This window comes from Rissa tridactyla, chromosome Z, assembly GCF_028500815.1.
Source record: "Rissa tridactyla isolate bRisTri1 chromosome Z, bRisTri1.patW.cur.20221130, whole genome shotgun sequence".
NCBI lineage: Eukaryota > Metazoa > Chordata > Aves > Charadriiformes > Laridae > Rissa > Rissa tridactyla.
In genome coordinates this window covers 30375183-30391220 of record NC_071497.1, presented here as the reverse complement: position 1 = coordinate 30391220, position 16038 = coordinate 30375183, and the positions used below count along the sequence as shown (strand labels likewise).

Genomic DNA, 16038 nt, shown 5'->3' with positions numbered 1-16038 from the left:
CTCAACTCAAGCTTTGGTTACTGTGGTTTGTTATTCTTGGCTATTTTTTCTGGACTGTGCTTTCCATAAAAACACATGTCCTGATGAAGGGTAGCTTAGTTTTCTTTTCACTGGAAGAAGTTGGGGAACATATAGGAGTACACAGGACGTTAAATACAAATACATATACACAAGAGCCAGTTCAGTCCGTGAAAAGGAAAGGATAGACTGGGAAGACATTGCAGTGCCTTACAACATGTTGGATTCGCATCAATAATATGACTGCGTAATGCTATCATATTCTGGTCAGCGTTGCATGAAGCAAGTGTTGCTCCTCTTCTCAGGAGAGGAGGCTAGACCGAGGAAGTGGTGGATGTAACTCACTCCATGCAGAAGGAAACAGGACTCATCTGTGGTTAGGTCCAGATTCCACAAACTCTTGTATTTTGAAGTGGGCACATTTATAAAATTTACATCTGTGTTCTCAGCAGCTGAAAAATGACTTATAACTATCAAATTTCCTTTCAAAGAGTCTACTTTCTACTTTCATGTTGGCTTTAAAACTGGATTCCAGGACAGCTACTGTTTAGCCAAAAAACAGCTGTTTTGAGACTGAATGGATCTTATTATTCTGTGGGATACTTAGAAATATTGTTTCTTTGCATCATATGGTAAGCAGGCAAAGGAATTTCAATCCATTTAGTTAACAGCACATCTGGTATACTTGGTATTTTCCATGGAGTAATATTAATAGATGGGCTACATTAGGAGCTATCCCAATGAAGCTCACTCTGATTCAAGAGCAGCTATTTAAGACCATCTTGGTGTGCTTGATCAGTGAACAATAGTACTCATTGTAAGGATTTCACTGAGTTTTAGGCATACTGAAATGAAAGGCTTAAAATACTGTGCATTGTGTGTCTAAGAATTCAATGGATGATTCAGAAAAGTGCTTTTCTACAAAGTTCAGAGGCCTGTTGAGAAATACTTCGCACTTTCCAGAGATGGGACTAGTGTTGACTTAAACTGTCTGGTGATATTAGTCTTACTAATCAAGAGCGAGAGACAAAGAGCTGAGGTATCTCAGTAGTGAGTTTGTCCTTAAAAATACTGTAGTTGTTTTTTTGCTTTAAATTTGTCTTTTCTAAACTCTGTGAACCAATTACTAAATTTAGTGACAGGCATTTCAAGCTTTCTTTTTTCTTAACTATCAATTTTCAGTCTCTCAGCTAGCAAATGTCAGATGTTCTCAGGTTTTTATATTTAATTTTGGGTTTATGACTTATAAAAAACAGAGAAAACCCCCCTTGTTTTACAGCTAATTGAATTTAATTCCTTCAGATAAATCTCTTAGCAGTATCATACGTTACTACTTTGTACATGGCTGGGATATAGTTTGGAAAAACGTTCGTTGATCCAGAAATAGACAACTTGTGTCCATTTGAAAAATACTTTTTCTAAAACCTGGTTTAAAAAAGAAGTTGGATCCACTGTGTTACCCAGTTTGGTTTCTTTTAAATTGATCTGTGTCTAAGTGAATTATTAATAAGTAAACTACTTTACATTTGTTCATAAACATAGACATTTGACGAAATAATATATTTTCAGGAGTAACAAAGGAAAGAAGCACATAGACTTCCACATCAGCCTTACACACTCACTTTTGAGCATTATTACAGGTACGTAATAAGACCAAATACAGGATTCTACTTGGGAAGTGCTGACAGGAGCTTCAATTACTGTGGTAGCAATGGCGCCATTGTGACCTGTTCTCATCAACACTTGTATAAAGATATGAAGGCAATAAAAGCTGATGCCAGGAGTGATGCATATGAGCTGGTAAATTCTAAATTAAGACCTCTTTTAACCCTCCCCTCCAAAGTGGGAATGACTGCATGCGTTTACTAAGCATAGATGGTATAAACCCTGAGTATTACTTTCATTGTGAAGAAAACACTAAGAGACAGGGAGATGCATGGAAATTACGGAGGGAAATGATTCAAAACAGATGCCAGAAAGAGTGATTTGAACAGAAAAAATAAATGTTGGGCAATGCAGCACACAAGGCTGATGATAATAGTGTATCTAAGTTTATAGTAGAAACAATTAGCTGAAACACCTGGTAGGGTGGGAGATCTGACTGTCTACTAAAATGCAAGTTCTGAGGGAAGGTGTTTTGTTCAGAACTTCCCCTCTCCTTTCTTCCACTCCATGTTGGAGTGGAAGGTTTTCATAAAAGGTTTTCAGACTGGAGAGGAGGTGTGGGCTATAGGGTAGGTCGTTTTGATCAGTTCATGTTGCAAAATGGACAAAAATATGATTATAATGTAAGGTATTCAAATTTTAGTGTTTAAAGTTATTGGCTAGATTTTAGGCTCAGCTTTACATGCGATGTTAAGAATTCTTCCACTGAGTTGAAAATCCTAAGCCCAACACTGAAAAAGGACATTTTTTTTGTCCTTGTCCAATGTGTTCAATGTCACGTTGCAAGTTCTGTGGAAGCTGAGACTTTGCCTCATCTGTGTGCCTGCATGTTTTCTGAAGAAATGGAAACTTGATGGCTTTTTTAGGCTTATTGAAAAATGAGGAAAATTTAACTGAAGATCATATGAAAATGCTTTTATGCATAAAAATGTCAGGATGATGCTATTAGTAGGGCTGGAATTTTCCTGCACATTTATTAGTTGATTTGCTATCATAGTTTGACTAGCTAGGTGAACAGATTTTAATTTAGAAAAAGTCTTCCTTGAAAGAAGTGATCTTAATATGTGCAGTGACCTAGTCCATTAGAGGCCTTATCTGAAACTTAGAACAGAATTTGAGGGAAAATAAAGACCGCAGCAAACTCATGAATAAATATATTAGGTTCTTCAGATGTGTATTTGAATCAATGCCATGAAAATAAGGCATCCAGCAATACTGTGCCAAATAATAGCTGTCATTTTACAGTATAATGGCCTTCAAAAATGTGACACAGAAATTGTTAAGTTAGTGTTTGCATAATTTCTGAGTAATTTAGATGTAAAAAGAAAGAAACTCTGTGACTGCCAGATGGTGTGGGACTGCAGACTTGTCTCCAGTACTGACACTGAAGATTGTGGTTGCCTATAAAACTAGGAGGACCTGGAAACAAGTGCAGCTTGGATGTTGTGTAGGCAAGAGCAGGCTAAGGCTATGCTTTAGGCAGTGCTGAGTCAGTAAGGCTGCGAGGGAGACTGGTGCTGGAAATTTAATCTTGGTTTTGAATACTTAAGTGTATAATATGAAGCTTATATGGTATTAAAAGCCAGTTTCGAAGAGGTACGAATTGATGGTTTTGCCACAGTTCATCTCAAAATCTGCAAGTTTGATCACTTCATCCTGGGTTAACTGTGCTTATGTCCAGGTAAAAATGTGTACACAAAATCATCCTATCTCATTATAGCATGTCAGATGTGTTATATTTGTATTAAACAACCTTTCCTCATTGATGTTAGACTTAAATGTTTACAGGTGACTTAAGGGACAGGTCATTTGTGCCTGTTAGTGTTGTGTGGGAGCCATGCTGCTATAATGTTCTCATTGTTCTCTATCTTAGATGCTTGTAATTGCCTTTATTTCTGATTTTTAAGAATTTAGGGCTTTCAGAAAAGTTATATGAGTGGGGAGAAGAGTGCTTGGGGGTGAAATACTTTGCAGCCTTTCTATTGAATTGGTAATTTTTTAATCAGTTATTTCTTGCCTACTTTCAGGATTCTGCTACGTGATTTTCCTGTGACAGACAAAATGGCAATGAAACTTACAGCATAGGATAGAATTGTTAGGGTTGGAAGGGACCTTAAAGATCATGTAGTTCCAATCCCCTGCCATGGGCAGGGACATCTCCCACCAGATCAGGTTGCTCAGAGCCCCATCCAGCCTGGCCTTAAAAACTTCCAGGGATGGGGCTTCCGCCACCTCTCTGGGCAACCTGTTCCAGTGTCTCACCACCCCTATGGTGAAGAACTTCTTCCTAACATCCAGTCTGAATCGTCCCATCTCTAGTTTTAATCCATTCCCTCTAGTCCTACCATTACCCGACATCCTAAAAAGTCCCTCAACAGCTTTCTTGTAGGTCCCCTTAAGATAGTGGTAGGCCACTAGGAGGTTTCCTCGGAGCCTTCTTTTCTCCAGACTGAAGAACCCCAACTCTCTGTCTGTCCTCAGCTCCAGCCCTCTGATCATCCTCGTGGCCCTTCTCTGGACACGTTCCAGCACGTCCATATCTTTCTTTTAGTAGGGGCTCCAAAGCTGGACGCAGTACTCCAGGTAGGGTCTCACGAGAGTGGAGTAGAGGGGCAGAATCACCTCCGTCAACCTGCTGGCCACGCTTCTCCTGATGCAGCCCAGGATACGATTGGCTTTCTGGGCTGCTAGTGCACACTGACGGCTCATGAAACTTGTGCCTTTTGGTGATACGGTTGATCTGTGTGTTGATTTTTACCTTAAAAGTCGTGTTTTTAAAAAAAAATTGAATGTGCACTTGAAGGTTATGGCCTGGTGGTTATTTGACACCACTTTCCCCCCGCCTTTTTTCTTTCTCAGTGATGAATGTCAGTCATTTCAATGTCAGTCAATTTCTCAGTCTAAACGCATAGGGTAGAGAGAAGGACAATGAACTTCCATAAGCTGTCTCCACATGAGGAATATTAAGACCTAGAGATATGGCAATTATTTTCCAGAATTCAGAAATCCAGGTTTAGGCCCTTGTTATTTGCATCACTTAGATATACATAATGCATTATTTTTGCTAAATAAATATACTGGGCTTAGGGTCCTGTTTTCTGAATGCATATGTATTCTTTGGCTTCAAACCACAAGCCAGGCCTTGAAAACACATCTGGTGTTCAGCTGTCGCTTTGGTGATCTGGCCTAGAATTCAAAAACTTTCCAAAATTCTGGTGTAGCAGAGACAGTTATTCATCAGTTCTCTTCATTGCAGTGAAGAGGGCGTGTCTGTGTAGCTATGGTCATATATACGTTCTCTGGGATTTTTTTGAAATTCTTTTTTGGCAGCTTGTTTATAGCCCTGCCCCAGGGCAAATTTTACTGGCAACTGACAGGATTTTGTTGAGTCTACATTGGGTAGAAAACGCTACAGGACGAAGTATAGAAATGTAAGATATTTCTATAAATATGTAAACAGTATAAAAATACCAGAAGTGGATAAAACTGCAGTAATATAATACTGCCAGCAGTAAAAAGATAGAAGACGTGTTACTGTTAATGGAAAGTTAATAAAAGTATATCAAATTTACTTTATGTAAGAACAGGACTTTAAAATGTACAGGGCACTAAAAAACTGCTACGGTGCTATTCTTTTTTTTTTTTTTTTTTTTTCTGATTCAGATACAGTAGGAACCTAGTGTTCCCATCTAGCAGTTTTCTTGTCTGGACTTTGACAGTCTTAGCTTTCCCTGTGCTTTAATACTCCTGCTGGTAAAACAGTGAGAATGGTTAGACTTTTAAATTTGTGGGTATTATTTCTTTAAGTTACTATAGATCTGTGTATGCTTCCCCGTTTTAGTGCCTCAGCATATTCAGTTGCTATTCCTATGCCTGACTGGAGTTCAGACCCCTGAGCAAGTGTCCTGTGTTTCTCATTCATGATGAGTAATGTTCATTCCGTCACTTTTTCATAATTTCTTCATGGTGTCATTTGTAGCAGCGGTTTCTAAGGTTAGCTAGATTTGAGGTAGCTGTTCAAGCTGTTCAAGCTTATGTTCAAGATATATCGTGGTACAATGTAGACACCCTCTGATGCATGGAAGTGCTGCTGAGCTCCTGCTTGTCCTTGGAGTTCAGAATTTTAAACCTCAAAATCCCTGCTTGGGTAACAAGTACTTTTCATGGCGTCAAAGTGATGGTACACCACCAGCTGTTTCTGCTGGCATCCCTTGTGTCTCAAGATATGGTTTTGGCCACGGGTAGAAACACTTCATTCTTGACAAGCCCAAGCAGCAAGGAGGCTTGCTTGTACTAAAATCGTGTCCAGATACACAGGTTAAAAATTTCTGTGACCACCCATGCTGACATACGGTTGGCATTCTTGGAACAATCTTCACAGGTTGCATGAGAAACCAGCTCCTTCCTCAGTTCTGTAAGGCTATGGAAGCAAAGAACTTATTTCCTATCTCTGCTATAGCAATTTGGTGTCAAATACATAAGCAGTTGCACTAGGGACTGGGATTTTATTTTAGATACAAAATGTATTTCTGCCCTCTCATGTTTTCCTTCTCTGCTGCTTTAAGAAGTGTGAATGTAGAGTTGTGAATCTTTGTCCCCTCAGAGTAAAGTTCATAAATCCAGCCCTTTTCTTGGATTTAAGACTTGTGTGTTTTGCAGCACTGATTAGTTTAGGTGCTTAGGCTTCATTTATAACACATGGGAAGAATAAGAAACACACTTATGGCATTGAGATATTTGCTATATTTAGTTTTGCAGTGCATCGACGCTCCTGAATTCTTCTGTGGGTTTAGCACAAAGGCAGGTTCTTGAGCTGTGTGTCTGCAGACCACATCCACTACACCAAAGTTTAACTGTTGATTCCAAGTCAGTCCAATAAAATCCCTTAGAAAAATAGTCCTTTCAAGAATGCTGACTGAAGAGCCTGGCCTATGAAAGGCTGTTACAGGCCCATCCTGTCAGAGAAGGAACATGAAATAACCATGTGTTTGAACTGCTGTAGCATTACTGCTGGTTAGATTAAGAGGTGTGGCTGTGAAGAAAGGACATGATGTGCTCAGAAATAATTACTGGATGTAGAGACTCAGCAATACTCCCAGCAATGTTCCCGTGTCTATTGAATTGGAGCCATGCCTGAGGAAGAAGGAGGAGCCCTAAAAAGTCTGTACACACTTCTTTGACACTTTGACACATACATAGAGGTCAAACACTGTGGAGCATTTGAGGATAGAAGAGGAGGCATGCGTTCCTTGATGGGCCGGGTAATGTGGGGTTATAGTAAATGATGCTGAACTTGGCATGATGGGAAAAGCAAATGTTTAGACCTGAGGGGCTAAGTCCTTGCAGCAAAGCTGGAAAGAACCAAAAGACTTTCTTCAGAAAGAAATTTTAGGTTATTAATTATTTATACATATATATTTTTAAATTATTATAATGATGAAGTATCATAGACTTGTCAGAATAGCTAGAGTGTACTGATGAAGTTCCCACTGTCTAGGCCTAATTTAGATTATACCTTTACTCACTATAATCTTGCTTCAAGTTGCCAAGAGATTTATACTGCAGCCTCTCTTAAACAGCAAGACAATTTTCATTTTACTGTTAGCAACAGATTTTGGGGTTTTGTAGCTTTCTGGAACACTAGTCTTTCTGTGCATGTGTAGTCAGCTTTCTCATTAAACATTTAGAAATTAAAAGGCTAGAGGGTTTTAAAGGGTAGAGTGTGAAGAAATGGGTATACAAATATATACTGTGATAGGCTAGATGAAAAGGAAGTGGCCCTGTTTTGGATTTCTTTCTTTCTTCTTGGGCTGCTTTTTTTAATCCAAGATATTTTTTCATCTGGATTTGTATCTGGGGTTGACTTCTTTCTAGGTATTGCGCGTGACCGTCTTGTATATTTTAAGACGGCAGAGGATAATGCTGCCTTTTCAGTAAAGGGAGAAGGGTTTTTTTCCTCTTTGTACTTGCTGTATGATTAGTTAACACAGGTTTTATCTGATGATAATTTCTTGTTTAGAAAAAAGGCTTTAAATCTACTAAGTGTGCATAGCATATGCAAATCATCTCTACCCATAAAATCCTCCAGAAATTGTAGCCTCAGAGGAGTCATTATTAAGAGTGTTGCTACTATTTTCTCTCCTTTTTTGAGACTTGGCAAGAAAGGATAATGCTCTACTGGGTTCAGTCTGTTGGTTTTTCTTGCCATAAGTGTTTCCTGGAAAGCTCCCATTTTGGACAGAGAGTAGCCTTCTTGGAAGCTAGCTGTTAAGAGTTGTTAAGTCAGTGGCGTACTGGATATATTTATCAGAGCTCTAGAGGTCTTTTTATTTCTGTAGATGTCAGTCATTTTACCCTGAAGCAGCTTTGAATCATAATGAAACTTGCACAACCATATCTGAAGGTCATGTCAAATAAGTCTGGTTCTAGGCAATTTCCTATTTTCTTGTTTACACTGATGCCCTATTAAATGTCAGATAAATCTGAATACATATGTAGGTTTCAAGGAATACCCAAGGCAAATAACTCCCATCAAATAAAACAGTATATATGAAAATAATTACAATGCCGTAATTCCTGATTATTTTATTTCTTGAGTGAAATCTAAGTGCATCATTCCTTTAATACCTTGTATTTCTTTTATTACTTTATGAATATTTTAGGGAAGAGGAGAGGGACAGCAGGTTGGCAGGAAAAGTATGCTAGCCTGGATCTTTGAAAGCATGGGGAAGAGCAATTTCAGGCTGAAAAAAGTCTCAAACGCTAGGGAAACTCATTGTTACTGCATCCAGTAATTAGAAACTTAGAACTGCAACTTGGCTTTTAATGCAATTAACTTCTCAAGTGCCACTCCCTCAGAAGAACAGCAATAGAATATGTAGGGCTAATTCTGCTGGTGCAGGCTAAGTCTTATATTCAGAAAGCAAAGAGTACATCTAAAACGAGCAGTTTGCATCTTAATTCAGTGCTTAAGCCAATGTGTTTTATTTCCCTTTCACTAGCTATTATCGCTGTGACAGAAACATACAGTCAGTATTGGCTATTATTTAAAAAAAATCACCAGTTTAACTCTGAATGGAATAAAGAGACAGTGTAGCTGATGTAATGAGGTTTTTGTGGAAACCTTGCACACTTTAAGAAAAAACAGTTTTTGCACTCTTGGGTTTGACTGTGTGCCTAATGAAGGGCATTCAAGGAAGGGAATGCTAGCAGGCAGAAGTACCTTCATTGATGGTCTTACCTGATTTTTGCTCTCAGGTAGGTGGAAGTTTTACACTCCTTCTCTTAAATCTATGGGGATTATTATTTTTTTTAGAGCTGAATTACCAAATTTAAATTGTGATGGTTCTTCAGCCCTCGTTACACAGATAAGCAAAACCTTCTCCCATTACACAGGTAAGTAAAACTTTCTGCAATGCCAGCCCACTTTAACCTAATATATAAGAGATTTTGAGACAGCTGAGGCAGTTTTAACTTTGTAAGAATGGTTTAATTCCCGTGTTTAAGCTCTGTCATGACAGACAAACTAAGTCAGCAAATGCTGTATGGCCTTAAAATGTGAGTGAGGAGTTTGCACCGTATCAGCTCCTTTTTCTGCTCTGAAATCCTTCAGATTTACAATTAGGTGTTAATTTTGGGTAAAGAACACAGACATTTCAAAGAAAAAAAACTACCCCAAAATAAGCTTTATTGCAAGAAAAGTGTTGTCTTACTGATACAGACCTTCAAACAAACCTTTTATTTCTTACAAACATTTGATTAAAAATGTACAAATTTTCTTTTTCTTTTCCAAATCCCCAAACTTAAAAAAAGAAAAGAAAAGAAAAATCACTGAGTATAACTTGATATAATCTTTGGTCAGCACTGATATGCGACTGAAACAATCCTGGAGTCAGCGTGTGCTTTGGCTATTTTCACATATGAGATTCTGTTACATGACTAGTTACAGGCACCAGCTGTCAAAAAAAGCACCATTGAGACATACATTTTAACACATAATGGTACGACATTTAAAAAAAAAATTACTAAAGTAAACTAAATGTCAACTCATTGTACAAACATCTTTCTTACAAAATAAGCTATGATAAAATGAGGCATACGGTGTATAACTACAGTATTAATGAAACTTCTAACAAATGGATTTCAAATACACATTTTCCTTGTCTGCACTGCGTAATTAGTTTGCACATATGGCAGTCCTGATACAGCTCTCAGTTTTTAGTAAATGCACCATTAATTCAAGCCAGCACCAAACAGTATGAAACATCACATGTTCCCTTCAGAGAGACATTATTTTCTTCAGCTGCCTACAGTAATGCAAGTTTGTAGAGCACCTTTCTGAGAATGAGGTGTGGCTGCATGTGTGGTTCCTTGAGGTTATTGGAAGTACAGTACAGTTTGGTTCTGCAATTCTAATGGTATCAAAAGCAGTCAAGGTATTTTGCTACAGTGGTTGCGCCTCTTCTTCCATTATTTGATGTGGCTGATTCAGAATACAATCCTATTGAGCTGCTGTGAAATATGATCTCTGCAGAGACTGATATTGTAATTCTTGTCCTTCAAGACTCTCTTTTTTCTTTTTTTTTGAATACTCAAAGTTTTGCAAGAGCACTTCAGAATATCCAGAAGATGTACTACAGTGCTCTTGCTCTTTCAGCTCTGATACATTTTAAAATTACTTATATGCTATTTGGATGACTGGCCCAAACCCAAAAGGAAACGTCTTTCAAATCTATTTTTTTTTTTAATTAAGAAAGTACCTCTAAAATGTTATAGCTCAAATTTATAAATCTAAAGAAAAACAAGCAAGTTTCCCTTTTTGTTTACATAATTTGTTATTTTCTCCATATATTACTGCATTAAAAATAAATAAACTTCTATATTTTTTTTTAATTAGGAACTATAGCAAAATACCAAAAGTGTTACAGACTGCTAACAGGAAAAAAATAGCTCACATTTTTGTGCCATTTAGTGCCATATGATGACTTCTTGAACTTTAGCTTTTTAATATACTTTAAATTGAGGTTATATAAAAGATACAGTAACCATGATTGCCATTGTAATCAAAGTTTTGGCGGTAGCAGAATTTAAGTTACCCTCCTGCAAGGGTGGTTCTCCAGTCTTGGCAGGATGAAACGGAAGAGGTCTTTCCCTTTCCCTTCCTCCCCCAAAAGTCAGTGACTGTTTCAAAGCCTTTGAAAAACAGATACGCTCAGGTGGGTAGATAGGTGAACAGAAGTGACTGAAGAACCGGATTCAGTCTGGAAGATGGCTAGTAGAGGTCTATCCACAGCCTCATTCTGAGAGCTTCCCCAAGCTCTCCTAGGAGGTAGTTGTCCTCATTGCTGTCTTCCAGTTTCTTTAGCTCCTTTTTCTTATATAGAGAAATGCTAGTGATTTCCAGTGTGTGAGTTCCAGGCACTGACTTTTTCTTAACTGTGTGCAAATAACTCAGTCCATCCCTCTGATAGATTTGAAAGATGCCATCATTGTTGCCATGTGAGATGACGTAGCGCACGTGGTTGGTAAGGGGCTCAATGGCTGGCATGAGTTCTAGGATGTGCTCCTTGTTGTCAAGCCTGGAAATGTTGATTCTCATCTTCAAAGGACTATCCATGTCCAGACTTTCCAAGCTAATCTGCTCAATCTGAAGTAAAGGAGGAAAGATCGTTTAGAGCAGGAGAGAAACAGAGATTCACTTCCATTGAAAGAAAAATAGTATGTGATTATTAACAGTTTCTGCATTTGTCAAAATCTATCTGTGAAAGAAGCAATTGTAAATCTTTTCCACCTGGGAGAACTGCTTGATTCCATATAACACACCCTGTAAATCTTACAGGCTTCCCACACAGGTTTAACAGAATAATTAAAGTTACAGCATCGGGTCTACAGAGGGGGCTCAGATTTCAGATTCTTTTCAGAATCTGTTTAACTTCATGCTTGCAAAAAGTCCATGTAAATAAGAGACCTGTGTTTACTGCTGCAGTAAAGACTGCATGTGAGGCACAGTTTTGTTCCTATGATCAGCTTCAGTGAGGAACATTACAGCAACACATACCACAACACTGGGAATTCCCTGAAACTTCTAGTAAAACTGTTTTAATGAATCCTAGCTTCTAAAAACAAGTAGGCTCAGCATTTGGTGGTGAGGAAGTACAAAGGAAATTGAAGTAAGGAGAGAACATTGTTAGCCTTCTACAGAAAGGGCTAGTGTGTCACGTTGTCCGATTACATCTTATTTGGACCACTGAAAGGAGTGTGGAAGAAAGTCACAGCATTGTTTTTCTGACAAATCAGTCATGTTCTTTTTTAATTTGAGCTTCAGTATGCTTACACTGCAGGTGTGAATCTGTCCATAGGTGTTAGCTGTGAACACACTTGAGGGTGGGGGGTGAGATGAGTGCATTCCTAGGAAAGCCATCTAACAAGCAACAGCTTTTGAAAGTGCTTCTACATAAATATGTATGCTGTAGTCTTCTTTAGGAAACCTGATACTAAGTGAGGTACTTAGCCTACATGTCAAGATCTTTTCACGCTGTAAAGATAGCAAAGGATTTCTCTCTCTGAGGGAATTCCAATCACATCTGAGTACATAGGTGTACTAATACATAATGAAATTCAAAACACATGGTGCAAAGAAGGAAAATTTGTGGACAGGAGCAAGTAGTGTAGTATTTTAAATACCACACCCAATAGATGCTATTAATGATGAGATTATTTCTTTTTTCACATAGTTTTATGGATGTGAAACCTTTTACTGCTCAAGTAGTTCTAGTACTAAAAACTGAAAAGGTTAATGCTATTAAAAAAACCGTAGTAGCAAGATATAACAATTACGAACTAGATATGAAATTAACTATGCAATAGAAAAAATGCTTTTCAAAACATCCATGTATTTCTGTGGTGGGTTGACCACAGAATTCAGGGTGGAACAGGTCCAATGGGAGTGGTGGTGGGGACGGAAAAGGGATGTTTATGGGAAGGGTGGATGTGTGTGGGGAAATCAAAAATTCAGATTTTAAGTGCCAACATTATATCCTTTAGAGCAGAAATTACAGGATTACTGTTGTCTTTAGATACTTTGCCAATACAAGAACTGGCTTTGATGGCATCATGCAAAGTAGCGTGTACTAACACTGGAGCTTCTGGGTTGTTTTGTGCCTTTACCGTTTTAGAAAGGAGACTTGTTTCCCCATTCTTTCAATGTAACTTGTGCGGCTAGCACACCGTACCATTTTAGCTGAGGGTCTGCATTTTGCCTGTTTGCATTACACAACGCTTGTACTACTGAAGGAAAGTCTGTGTGTGTGCCCACCCCTAAACTGAGCCAGTTTCCTATTACTGCAGGTTTCAAGACCAGAGCTAATGCTACAAGACAACATCCTATCATACAGATAATGCAGATAACAGATATACAGGTATACTCGTCTAACTTTTAAAAAAAAGCATCTAAAAGGTGTAAATAGCAGGGCTGTCCTTTCATGAGTTTCCCATAACTTATTTTATAAACTCACAAATGCAGTAAGAAAAAAAATTAAGTCTGAAGGGTAATTCTCGAATACCCTCAGCAATTCTGCAAATATTTAACTTAAGCATATCAGCTCGGTCAGGGACTCTAGTCTCCCACAATTGTGAGCAACCATGACTAAACTTAGACTAAAATGATCTGCAATAAGATCTATTTAGCTGTCCCAGACCATAAAATGCTGCCCAGTCTCCTCCTGACAGCAGAACAGACTGCAGACATGACCAGTTTCCTAGTTCTCTGTAATTTCAGGAAAATTATTTCTCTGAATATATTTTCAGGAACTAGACCACATCTCACACGACAAAGGATTCTTTACAAGCTTTAAAAACGTCGTAGTTGTTGATGTCTTTCTGAGTGTCACATTGTTCGTGCCAATAGGACCCAAGTGTAGAAACCACCGAGGCAGGGGAAAAGAAGATTTTTGACATTGAATGTGGTGTTAAAAAATTCCCTCCATTTAGTGATAATGTTGAGTACGGTATCTCTGAAAATACCTCAAAGTACATTATAGTGCTTATTTATCCTGGTACGTACAGTGTCATTAGCACTTCTCTTCCTCCTGTTGTCTTTTTTGGAATAGCCATTGATTTTGCACTCATAACATGCTTCAGGGGACAAAGCATTCTCTTCATCGGCATCTCCATCCAGTGGCAGGTACTGGCCTTTGTTAAATCCCATCCCTGAGACACAGTGGCTGTTGAATAAAAACATCTGTTTTAGTTACTTCTTGCAGTTTTATGAACTGTCCTGTTAAATGGAAAGTGAGCGTATGTAATCTGTACCACAGTGTCTGTATCCCCTTCCTTTCCCTTCCCTCAGCAGGAGGTCTGTGCATAAATTTTCTTCACACTAGTGTGGCATACTGAATGAAATACAACTGTTGGCTTGAAGGCCTGTAGGCTTTTCAAATTTTCAAGTTTTACAAAGAAACTGCCCTGAGTTTAGCAAGAAGAATTTAGCCATTGTCATGTACCAGAACGTGACATGAACCCGTTCATTTGTGTTTCATGTTCTAGGTTGATCAGTGTGGCTTAAAACCCTTAATTATCTCAATACAGATGGTACCTATCCTTACAGAGTAACAGTCCTCATTGAGCAGGTTTGTCAACGAGTTCTTATGCTGGTATTTAGAGAGAAAGCAGAACTAATTGTTTAATGTTGCTTATATGCTAGATTTAAAATGAGTGTCATGCTGCATGTACAGACGTGTCTTTTTTCTAGCTTATGGATATTGCGTGCAAAGGGAGTAGAAAGGACAGCTTAGTAGCCCGTCCTTCATTTGCACTGTGCTCTTCTCTCTGACTAGGGTCCAGCTGGTTAATAGCCTTCTGAATGTGTCTTTGATAAATGACTGTGTGGAGATACTCACCCTTGTCCCACTCTGTAATAGCCAGGTGGACAGCCACAAAGATAACCACCTTCGGTGTTGGAACAACCATAATTGCAGGGGTTCTTGGTAGAAGAACACTCATTCACATCATGGCATGCACTGGAGAATTGGTCATAAGAAAATCCAGATGGGCAGGCACACTTGTAACTTCCAAGTGTGTTGTAGCAAGAAGCAGAGCCACATGTGTTAGGATTGGAGCATTCATTTTCATCTAGTAAGCAAACAAAAGTATATTGGTATCTTCTAATCTGATAGGTATCAGGAAAGCAAGATGTAGCTAACAAATCAGAACATCTGCAAGTCCTAGGGCTCTGCTACATCCTTGACCTCATTACGCCATAGATACTTGGTCTCTGAAGAAAAAGGACATTGGCAAAGGTCCCAAACACATATAGCTGGGCTGTAAAGGTATTTTAGGATACTGTTACTTTTAACCTTATATTGACTCAATGTTCCCCCTTCCTGCAAGGTATGTCTCCTGTTTTGCTTGGGAGTCCTCTTTCTCTTTACAGGGTACCATATAAGGTACACAGAGGAGAAACGAGCTGGAACTCCAGTCATGCTCCAACTGTGATAGTGTTCCTGGGCACACAGTGATGGAGCAAAGTCAGCACATACTTGTAGTGGAAACCTGCAGGCTCTGTGAGGGGAAAACCAATCTAAATAGCCAACAAAAATGAAAAAGAAAGGGAAGTATTAAGATACAGAGAAGATGACTCCTCCAGTCAGCGTGACTGATTTGGTTCCAGGCTATATTGTTAAAAAAGTAGCTTGTTGTATGGAAGATCATGCTTTTGATAGTTGGCATGTGTTGCTTATTTTATTTATCTTACTTTCCCTGTATTCTTTCCTGTAGGTGTTTTCCTGTCCAATACCATTGGTGTATGCTTTACCTTTCTTGCCGGCAATCACTAGGAGACATTGTTTTGAGGACTGTTTATTATATTCAGAGACTGTAGCTGGTTTGGAGTTTTGTGGGACTTGTTCATTGTGTGTTCCTATCACTCCCATGCCAGTCTTTGCTGTAGAGCAGTTTTAAGTAATGAGTGATGATGGTGTGCTACTTAATGTAAAATGAGTATAATAAGCTAATTTATATGTCTAGAATAAGGACAGTAAGATCAGCCAGCAAGAAATGTATGGCAGTGCTCACAGCCATCCTCTGATTATGACACCATTGACAGAGAACCATGAAAGCATACTTGAAAAGGTAAATATGTTGTTATGATGCCTTGTGAACAGTATACAGGATGGGGTTGTTACGGAGTATGTTGGGTTTTATAAAAAAAATAAATAATTCCCACATTTCATTTGGTACGGGAGTTAGATCAGTTCATGAAAGAGAAGAGAAATGAGGACTGAATGAGCTAAACCTACAATAAAGTTGCTGAACTGATTAATTTGTCCCTGTTCCCTGCACAAAGAACTAATGTTGCCC

At 38.6% G+C, this 16038-nt stretch overlaps 1 protein-coding gene across 2 annotated transcripts in view; it reads right to left on the bottom strand.

Moving 5' to 3' along the window:
• Nucleotides 1–9363: 9363 nt before the first annotated feature.
• Nucleotides 9364–16038, bottom strand: part of FBN2 (fibrillin 2) — a 174824-nt gene continuing 168149 nt past the window's right edge. For both annotated transcript variants that reach the window (XM_054186701.1, XM_054186702.1), the window contains exons 63-65: nucleotides 14580–14811; nucleotides 13745–13904; nucleotides 9364–11329 (exon numbers count right to left, since the gene is read on the bottom strand). In XM_054186701.1, the coding sequence (XP_054042676.1) occupies nucleotides 10955–11329; nucleotides 13745–13904; nucleotides 14580–14811 (767 nt within the window). In that variant the 3' untranslated portion in view covers nucleotides 9364–10954. The remainder of the gene's footprint in view (nucleotides 11330–13744; nucleotides 13905–14579; nucleotides 14812–16038) is intronic.